This window comes from Prionailurus viverrinus, chromosome B3 (genome assembly GCF_022837055.1).
Source record: "Prionailurus viverrinus isolate Anna chromosome B3, UM_Priviv_1.0, whole genome shotgun sequence".
NCBI lineage: Eukaryota > Metazoa > Chordata > Mammalia > Carnivora > Felidae > Prionailurus > Prionailurus viverrinus.
Window position 1 is genome coordinate 132,623,361 of NC_062566.1, and position 10,758 is coordinate 132,634,118.

General features: G+C 54.6%; 1 protein-coding gene across 1 annotated transcript; it reads left to right on the plus strand.

Moving 5' to 3' along the window:
- Positions 1 to 492: 492 nt before the first annotated feature.
- CCDC197 (coiled-coil domain containing 197) lies at positions 493 to 9,610 on the plus strand. Its single transcript, XM_053447930.1, is given in 8 exon segments — positions 493 to 512; positions 792 to 927; positions 929 to 975; positions 2,470 to 2,641; positions 4,511 to 4,621; positions 5,431 to 5,550; positions 5,809 to 5,925; positions 9,377 to 9,610. Coding segments are annotated over 8 exon segments (957 nt in total).
- Positions 9,611 to 10,758: the final 1,148 nt, after the last annotated feature.

Genomic DNA, 10,758 nt, shown 5'->3' on the forward strand with positions numbered 1-10,758 from the left:
CCACAGCCACACCGCTCCCACTCTGACCTTCGCCTCCTGCTTTTAAGGATCTGCCTCTAGTTCTCACAGACCTGGATGCTATTTCCTGCCTCTGAACCTTCGTCCCGGCTGTTCCTTCTGCCAGGAATATGTTCCCACCTTACTTTTCCTGGTTCGTCCTTATCCTCAAGAACCACCTCAGACATTGTCGACTCTGGGAGACTCCTCCAGCCCTGCTCCCCACCTCCACCCTCAGGCCAGCTCTGGCTCTCTGGGCAACCTTAGACCCCAGACCCCAGACCTCTGAACGTCTGCACCACATGAACCCAAGGCCAGCACCAGGCCCCGCTCTCCGTCCTTCCTCAGCCCTTGACGGGGCACAGAGCAGGAGCCCTACTGGAGACCCATCTTGCTCAGGGGCTCGCCTAAGAGACAAGCGTGGCTGGGCAGCAGTAAGCGGTCATCTCCCCTCTCGGGGTGCTGGGGCCCCCGACCTCGGACTAAGCGCTCACCATGTGCTGGGCACCCCATGCGTAATCCCAGGGAGGGGCTCTCACTACTGTCGTTACAGATGGGCTGTCCAAGCACAGAAGTGAAGCTCCTGGCCCGGTCACCAGCTGGTAGGGGGGGCTCAGACTACCTCTAGGAGAGGCTCTGTAGACCCCCCCACCCCCCACCAGACAGACTGGACTCCACTCTCCCCCGTGCCTGACCACGGCAGCTCTTTGAACCGTTGTGGCTCAGTTAGCTCATCAGGAAATGGGTGGAGATGAGGGGTAGAGGCGGGGACTGGCCAGGGCAAGTCTGAGCAGGAGATCCAGGGAAAGCCTTGCAAGAGGTCATGACCTGGGAGCCTCCAAACAAGGCACTGGTGCCTGGCTCTTCCTGTCACTGAGATGTCCCTGCAGGCAGAGGAAGCTGAAGAGCGAGGTGGAGAAGCACAGACTTTTTTGAAGACTCTCTGACTGAGGTCCTTGAGAAGATCCCCAAGGATATGTATGGAGCTTCCCCTCCGAGGCCACCTCCCAACCTTGGGGCCAGGACACCGTGAGACTTGAACTCCACCTGCAGCATGAGGACCCGCAAAGGTCGAGGCCACAGGGGTTCAAAAGGGCACAGGTGCCCAGCGAGCCTGCCTGGTGAACCCCGGTGAGGCCACTGTGGCCTGTGGCAAGTTCTCGAGGTCCTGGTTTCTTTATCTGTACAAGGGGAGCCCCACCGGTCACGCGAATGGAGGAAGTCACCCTTCAGAAGCCCCGGCATTCAGCTGACGCCTGGTCAATGTTAGCTATTATCGCTACTATTTCGTGGGTCTTTGGTTTTGTTTCATGTGTCGCTATGACCGACGACAATGACACAGACACCGGAAATGGGCTTTGCGTTTTGTTTTATCCTCATTCAACCCAGAGCCCACTGCCATCCGGGCCAGAAGCTTGTTAGGAAAGGGAAGGGGACACAAGCAGGTATTTTTCTCATCGTCATTATCTCAACATTACACCAATAAAAACAACTATTGCCGTTTATTAACTACTTACTCTGTGCCAAGCTCTTTAGTGAGTCTTTTTTTACCCCTCTGCGTGAGCTTCTGTTACCCAGGCTCAGAGACGTTAAGGAACTTGCCCCAAATGCCCAGCCAGGAAATACTGGGGCCGGGTCTCAGATTCTGGTCTGACTTCAGAGCCATTGCACTAAGCGCTGTGGAGCTGTGAGAGCCCCTCCCAAAACTCTGCCCCGGAGGTCAGGGCAGGCTTCGAGGAGGAGGTGGCCTCTCATTGGGCTCAAATGAGCTCAGCGAGGGGGAAGAGCATGGCAGGCAGGGGGAACAGCCACAGCCCTGCATGACGGGTTTGGGGATGGTGAGTTCCAGTATGCTGGAGCACCAGGACCTGGTTCGGGGAGTTGCTGGGAGATGGCGCCAGAAAGTTGAGCAGCACCAAAGAGCTTCGAGCACCAAGCCAAGGAGGGGTGAGGGCTCCAGGTCAGCATGGGGCTTGACCAGACCCCGCACCCAGAGCTGCTTCTAAAGCAGCCTCCTGGTTTGGAGTCTTCCTAACTCAGCAATTCAACCCTGCTCACCCCATCCGGGATGGGTTACCACCAAAGCCGGGGACCGTATCACTCAGGACAGCAACAATTCCTATCCCCTTCTTGTGGGCTCACCCAGTCAGCACTTTTTCCTGGGGGACAGTCTCCTGTCTCACCGGGCAGTCCGGATCCGGAATCCGGGTTCTTGGCCGCTAGGCGGTCCTTCTCTTGAAGGGGCAGGAGGTGGGCGATGAGGCCGGACAGTTGCTGGACCAGTCCTGCCATCTGGGAGTAAGCCCTGCGTGGATTGTCTGGCACCTGTCAACTTTGGGACTCCAGCTGGGATTTCGGGACCTCGCCAGAAGTCCCACCTGCCTCATTAGCATCACCACTGCAGGGGGCAGGTGGGGGCTGGGCTCTCTGTGCCCACCCATCCCTCCGGGGCACTGTCTCCACAGGCCACAGTGAAGGGGAGGGGCCGGAGGAGGCCCTCATGGAGACCGTGGTGGAGCACTACGGGAAGCTCTTCGCCATCAACCAGGACATCCAGAAGCATCTGGAGGCCTTCTCCAAGAGGAACCAGGTCGTCCACCAGAGCCTGGGGTCTCTAGAGGAGAGTCATAGGGCTCTTACCCCGGTAACAGCTATCTGAAGCCTGGCCCTTTGCCTTTAGCCCATAAAACCGGGGCCATAGGGGTCTCCTCTGCACCTGCGAGGAAGTCTCGGAGCATTGGTGGGCTGCTGAGAGGGTCTGGGTGAGGCTGTCACTCCAGAGCCTTGTTCTGTCTCCCTTTCCGTCCCCTTTCTCCAGGCTGACCCCTGACAGTGCTTATGCTTAAACGTGTTCTTGGGGGTAGAAAAGCCACGAATTCTAGATTCAAACAGACCTGGTGCGGATCCCATTTCAGTCTTTGACTAGCTGAGTAAGTGTGTACCCTGTCTGAGCCTCAGTTTCTTTATCTGTCAGATGGCAATGCAAACTAGCTAGGAGGTTGTCCTGAGGCACGGGACACAGACGGTGCCCAAGTTCGTGCCCCAAGAAGTCACCTGTCTCTCCCTTCTGGTTCATCTTATAATAAATAGAACTTTTGCCAGGAGGGCCGGCCATTCCAGAGGCAACTGCGCCAGGCAAAGGCGTGGCATGATGAATTTGCATGCTGAAGCTGGGGCCTGGGGACTCGGAGGGGAAGGGGACTCGGAGAGGAGGGCTGAGGGTGGGTTGGTTTGCAGCGAGCCTCTGCCCCCTAGTGGCAGCACTGAAAACCTACACCATTTGGCACCTTTTCGCCTCCGGAGAACCGGACCCTTTATGGGCAGCCTGGCAAGGTGAGGGCGCTTTACCTGCTGTATCTCATTTAAATCTCACCCCAGCGCCTGGAGGTAAGTGCTTTCATTCCTAGCGCTGAGACAAGGGGAGGTGAGTAAGGCTGAGCGTTCAAGTGCCGGGTTGGATCTCATCTTTCTTTAAAATGTTAATATTTTGTTCATCATGGATTAAAAAAATGTTTTTTAATGTTTATTTATTGTTGGGGGGGAGGGGCAGAGAGAGAGGGAGACGCAGAATCCGAAGCAGGCCCCAGGCTCCGAGCTGGCAGCGCAGAGCCCAATGTGGGGCTCGAACTGGCGGACTGTGAGGTCATGACCTGAGCCGAAGTCCGATGCATAACCGACTGGGCCACCCGGGCGCCCCTTAATTTTGATTTTTAAACAACAAGTGAATTAAAATGTTCTTCACTGGGGCGCCTGGCTGGCGCAGTCAGTTAAGCGTCCGACTTCGGCCAGGTCACCATCTCGCGGTCCGTGAGTTCGAGCCCCGCGTCGGGCTCTGGGCTGATGGCTCAGAGCCTGGAGCCTGTTTCCGATTCTGTGTCTCCCTCTCTCTCTGCCCCTCCCCCGTTCATGCTCTGTCTCTCTCTGTCCCAAAAAATAAATAAAAACGTTGAAAAAAAAATTTAAAAAAAATGTTCTTCACTGTAATTTATCTTAATTAATTAAGCATAAGCTGAGTTTTTCGATGCCACCTTGAATTTTGCAACTTAGACCGAGGTGGGTTTTTCTTCCCACTTTCCAGAGGAGGAAAGGAAGACTCAGAGAAGTGAGGACACCTGTGTAGGTCCAGGGCCGAGCCCGCATCCCATGGGGCCTTGCGGGGGGGGGGGGGGGGGGGGGTGGCCAGCACTGCATCGACCAGAGCAGGCTGGGCTTCAGGAAGCTTTCGCCGGCCTTGCTCCATGGTGCCCTCCTAGCAGCCTCGGAGCCCAGAAGGGCACAGACTCTTGGGTCTGGTTATGGGAGGAAGCGAGCATTAAGCCCCGGTCAGCCTGGACATGCTCTTTTGGGCATTTCCTGGTACCTTGAACAGCCAGACCACCCAGGACTTCCCCTTCCTCCCTCCCCCCCATCAGGCTCAGATCTCCCTGGGCAGTGAGCTCCTCCGGACCAGGCCCGGGGCAGATGCCCCAGGAGGGTTTGCGGCACCCAGATGACCCAGCCCCTCCCCCCGCAGAGCCTCAAGATTCCGCTGTGTCAGCTGCAAAAGAGGTGTCGCCGCAAGCAGGAACAGCGGTGACAGTTGGAACACCATGTTGCCTACCAGAGAGACGTGGACAGCTGTGATGTGAGCCCACTCTGTGGGATGGGGGTGGGGGCAGGGCTGGGGGCTGCTGTCTCCTCAATAAGCATCACCCCCTCCCCAACACCACCACACACACCCCTGCTTACCTCACCCTGGTGACTGTCAGCTTTCAAAGGGCTTCTCTAAGATGGGGCAGAGGTTACTTTACAGATGGGAACACTGAGATCACAGATAGGTAAGGGCCAAGCTCTACCAAGAACCAGTACCCGGGCTTGGCATGGGCTGGGTGCTTACCCGGTCCTCCGATAATGCTTGTAGGTAATAACAGAACGATGGCTTTTAAGTGAGATCGTCAGTAATTCCTAGGACTGTCTGATGGTAGGCAGGTAGTACTTGGCACAAGGCCTTGCCCAGGACAGGCCCTCCTAAATGCTGCTTGGTTCTTACCTCTATCTGTTTCACAGATGAGAAGAGTGATTATTCGGAAAGAGTAAGCCATGCCCGAAATCCGTGACCAGAGGCCAGGATTTCTGGACTTAAGCTCTCGAGCTCCTGCTTACTGGCCTTTGGAATGGGGACTGGTTACCCTCCGGCCCCTGGGTCCTCACTAAAATCAGAGCCTGTACCCTTCCAGCCTCAGGGGCTGCTGGGAAGACACCAGGACCAAGGCCTGGGGCACACTGCACCTGGACTGAGTGTGGTCAGCGAATCCAGGGCCTTCTCGGGCCCCATGGGATCCCGGAAGACGCGATGGTTGGGATCTACAGGTGGCTGACCTCCAGCCAAGGGGCTTAGAGGGGGAGTGGACTGGCCACTGTTTACAGAGCCCCTTCTGGGTCTTTCTCTTCAAGGTGGGAAGCAAGGCTGTCACTGCTGACCACAGCCCCAGAGACCTGAAGCCCAGGACTCCGGGGCTGCCCAGAGTGAGGAGCTCTGGGTTCCTCCAGCCCCCTTCCCAGCCCCTGCTCCAGGTGTGGACCGTGGGGGTCTCCGGCCAGGAGGACCCTCTGGGAAGTTAGTTCAATGTCTCTCATGGCAGGGGAGGACACTCAGGTCCTGCAGTGGGAGGGACTCATCCAAGGCCCTTTGGGAGTGGACCAGGGAGCACAGACCAGGATGAGAAGGTGGCTTCTCTGGTCTGAGTGAGCTGGGGAGGGGGAATGGTGGGAGAGGATTGGGACCTCTTCCTCCTCCTCCCCCTCCTCCTCCTTCTCCTTCTCCTCCTGCAGGAAGAGCTGCTCAACTACATGCACGTGGCCATCAACAACATGGTCCAGCAGTGTTCGCCCTCCACCCACAGCGTGCCCAAGAGCAGGGACCTCTTCTCCAAGCTCGACCTGATTCAGGTGAGGCCTCCCTGCCACCCCAGGTGGGCAATCTCAGCCTGTTCAGGGCCTCCGCTCATGGTGCATTCACGTTTAGCCCCCGTGAGTCCGTCCCTCCGTGGCTACAAGCGCTCCTGGGGCAGTAGGTCCTGGTGTCTCTGTTGGTACTCAAGAAACTTGTGATGAGTTCCCGTTAGGTATAGGATCAGAGGCAGGTGCAAAGGAACTCCTGTCCTGCCCGGTCTTTCTCTGTGCATATCACACACACACACACACACACACTGTACACACTCACATTCACACGTGCTCTCTACACACCTAACAATACACGTGAAATATACAGACACACCTGCAAACAAACACACCCAAGATGCACACAGGTGTGGCCACACATTTACACTCACGTGTGCACTCGGGGAGGGCGCATTTCAGTGACTGAGGGAGCCTCTGTGCAGGGTCTTCAGTTTCCACTTTGGACTCTTGGTCAAGTCCACTGAGCCTCCCCTTGTCACCGCCGCCCCCAGGACACCCCCACCACCACCACCTGTCATTCGCTGAAGTTGCAGTAGCCGGGAACATGTCAGACCGGCTTCTACTGACCACAGAGCGTGTCTTTTTCTTCTTTTTAATAATAGCTTCGTTGGGATATGATTCACATACCATAACATTTACCCTTTTATTTTATTTTATTTTTTTTTTTTCAACGTTTATTTATTTTTGAGACAGAGAGAGACAGAGCATGAACAGGGGAGGGGCCGAGACAGAGGAAGACACAGAATCTGAAACAGGCTGCAGGCTCTGAGCGGTCAGCACAGAGCCCGACGCGGGGCTCAAACTCACGGACCGTGAGATCATGACCTGAGCCGAAGTCCCGAAGCCGGGCGCTTAACCGACCAAGCCACCCAGGCGCCCCAACATTTACCCTTTTAAAGCGTACCCTCCAGTGTTTCTAATTCAGCCAGAATTATGCAACCATCACTACTCTCCAGAACATTGCATCACCCCCACAAGATACATTTTGCATCTGGTTTCTCGCACTTAACGTTTTCAAGGTTGATCTACGTCATATAGTGTGAATCAAGACTTCGTTCCTTTTTAGGACTGGATAATATCCCATTGCGTGTGGACACACCACATTTTCTTTATCCATCAGTGATGGCCGTTTGGGTTGTTTCCGCTTTTTGGCCGTTGTGGACAATGCCGCTGTGGGCATTCACGTACACGTGTTTGGGTGGACATACGTTTTCGGTTATCTTGGCGACATACCTAGGTGTAGAGCTGCTGAACCATATGGCAACTCTGTATTTAAATCTTTGCAAATATTATCATCAGCTGCAAACTCTTTGCCCAAAGTGTCAGTGATTTTACAATCCTGTGACCGATGTGTGTGTGAGGGTCCGTTTTCTCCACATCCTGTCCACACTTGGAATTGTCTGTCTTTCGTAATGCAGCCATCCCGGTGGGTGTGAAGTCCTAGCTCGTCGTGGTTTTGCTCTGCGTTTCCCTGGTGACAGTAGCATTGAGCGTCTCTTTGGTGCTCATTGCCGATTCGTGTCTCTTCTTTGAAGAAATGTCTATTCAGATCGTTGGCCGATTTTTAAATCAGATTATTTGGGTGTTGTTGTTTTTTTTTTATTGCATTCTAAGATATATTCTAGATACAAGTCCCTTACCAAATATACAATTTTCAAATATTTCCTCTCATTCTGTGGGTTGTGTTTTTCATTGGATGGTGTGCTGTGAAGCACAAAGGCTTTTAATTTTGATGAAATCCAAGTGAGCTACTTTTTCCCCCTTGGGTTACTTGCCTTTAGGCGTCACATCTAAGAAACTATCACAAGGGGCGCCTGGGTGGCTTAGTCGGTTAAGCGACCGACTTCAGCTCAGGTCGCGATCTCGCGGTCCGTGAGTCCGAGCCCCGCGACGGGCTCTGGGCGGATGGCTCGGAGCCTGGAGCCTGCTTCCGATTCTGTGTCTCCCTCTCTCTCTGCCCCTCCCCCGTTCATGCCCTGTCTCTCTCTCTCTCTCTGTCTCAAAAATAAATAAACGTAAAAAAAAAAAAAAAAGAAACTATCACAAAAACTGTAATCCAAAGTCATGAAGATTTGTACCTAAATTTCCTTATAAGAAATTTATAGTTTTTGCTCTAATATGTAGGTTTATGATCCATTTTCAGTTAAAACGTTTGTATATGGTATAAGAGTCCGATTTCACTCTTTTGCATAAACATATTCAGTTGTCCTGATAACATTTGTTGGAAGAAAAAAAACCAAAACTACCCTCCCCTGTTGCATTGGCCTCTCCTCTCTCTTGTCAAAACTCTACTGACCGTGAACGTGAAGGTTAATTTCTGGACTCTCAATTCTATTCCGTTGGTCTAGATGTCTACCCAATGCCAATACCGCACTATCTTGATGACTATAGCTTTGTCGTCAGTCTTGAAATCGGGAGCTCTGAGTCCTCCAACTTTGTCCTTTTCTGAGGTGGTTTGATTCTTCCAGCAGGGCATGGTGGCGTCACGAGTGGAAGCTCAGTGGCCGCGTGGGTTTCAGGAATGGTGTGATCCGAGGCTCCCTGGCTCGTCAAAGATTCCTCCTTTCCACACACTGCTGGCTGCCCTCTTCAATACTGGCTTCATTCTAGGTCACAACTCGCTCTCCGTACTTGAGGCAGGCTCAGTGGAGACTTTCAAAACACAGGATGCTTGGTTCCTCTGGAACCCGGAACGCCCGCCCCGCCCCGCCCCGCCCCGCCCCAGGGTTGCCATAGCAACAGCCAACAGTCAGCAAGCCTGCGCCTCCGTTGAGAAGGACTCCTCACAAGCACTTCACATGTATCAGGGCTGCTCAGCGGCCCAGCTCCAGGGACACCATTCACCACGTTGGCTTCCCCTGGGGCAAAACTCATGTTATTCATATTCACATTGTGATATGAGCGATGTCGTTTTCAATAAGGGCACGTTTGTCTACATACTCACAGTACATTAATTTCATCTTCTTCGGAAGAAAAAGGAAGAAATTACACGGTGATGTCAAGGGGTCCCGTGGGTCTCCTGCAACAATCACTCAACCGAGACGTATTGAGTCGCCCACATGTGCTCAGCGTTGTGCTAAGAGTTGGAGGTAGAAGGTCCTTCAGGAACTAATGCCTCTAAGAGAGGGAGGCTGGGGGCAGTCAGGGTGGGCTTCTTGGAGGAAGCGGTGAAAAGAGGCAAGCGGCCGCATCAGGAAGCCACACAAGTACTTGGACTCAGTCATCTAGCTTTGCTACCACTGGGCTGTGCAGCTTCAGGCAGGTCACTTAACCTCTCTGAGCCTCAGTTTGGTCATTTGCCAACCGTCACCTATAGCACATCCTTGGCAGGGCGCTTGCGAGAGTTAAAGGAAGTGTAGGTAACCTTTGATGGTGTTTTGGTCCCTGGGAAGTGGTGTCAAAGCACCTTCAGGCGACGGAGATTTCTTTTTCCTCCCAGGAATTTATGTTGGACAAAATGGAGACGGTGAGATTTATATCACTGCGCGTGGAACCCAGAGTGTGCTGGTCAGCGGACAGTTACAAGAGTGAGGGCCTCAGAAGATACCCCAGGTCCTTCAGGAAATGCCCAAGGGATCGAGATTCGATCCCCCAAACGCCCTTTCCCAGCACCCAGACTTCAGCACGCTCCAGCCCGTACGGACCAGGCCGGCCACCAAGCCAGCCCTGCTAGCCTCAGGACCATCTTCTTAGCCCCTCGGCCTCCGTTTGTCACCACAGTGCCCCCAAGTGGGTGGGAGTCAGCCTGTTCCCCCGCACTGGGGGATTGGCAGGCAACAAGGCTGCGGACCGGGGAAGAGAGAGAGGCAGTTCGCCGGGCGGAAGGCAGCGGGAGGTCAGGGGGGGACCTGCCAGGCTGGACTTGCACCTGGGAGCCAGGGCCACACTGTCAAGGTCGTCAGTGGGTTTGTCTAAGAAGAGCTCTGGATAGGTGGCTAGCTTTTAGGAATATGCGCGTCACAGAAACTCCCTTAAAGAGCCCCTCAGGGCCTAGGAGGCGTGAGAGCTCGCCTTGCCCACTGCAGACTGGGGAGCCCGGCAGGCTGGGGGTCCTGAATTTGTTCATCGGGGGCGTCTCCTCAGAAGCAGACGCAGGGTCAGTGCCCTCTGCGTTTCCCGAGGGTCCCAGAGCTGCCCGGAGTGGATGCTGCTCTCGGGGAGAGCTTGGCAAGGCAGAACCCCTCCCTCTCCAGCTTGCCTGGAAAGTTGGGTGAGAGGGCATCTAAGGGAGTCCCCCTCCCCCTCCCCAGCCGGATGTCCTTAGGCTGGGGGTGGAAGAGCTTGGTCTGGATGAAAGCACTGGTTTGACACCCTCCTGGTGACCGCCCGCCTGGAAAGAATTCACGTCTGGGGGCCGGCCTGCCTCGGCTTTTTGGTGTGGATAAAAGTCGCAAGTTGAGAGCAACTGACCAGCTGCGAACCAGCGAGTTAACTTTCAAAGAAGAGTTTCAGAAAAGATGCTGCTATTCGGTCCACAAACGCCGAGGGTCGTCATTTTCCAGGTGCTGTTGGGAGAGGGGACAGGCGGCTCAGAGGGAGGGACGGGAGGAGCAGGAGTAGGACTTAGCTGCGGAATTAGCGAGAGGAGCTACATACAGTGAGGCTGAGTGTGGTCTGGTCTTCTGAGCAGCTTGAAGGGGAACCAAGGGGAGACCGTTGTTTCAAGTTCTGGTCTCACAGGCCTTTGGAGCAAAGAGAACATCTCAGGTAGGCTGGAGTCAGATTCGAGAAGGCGGAGGTCATGGTGGGGGGCGGGGCTCAGAAAGTGAAGGGATCACGAGGGGAGGGGTTTCCAGTCTGGCTGGAGCCAGAAGAACCTGA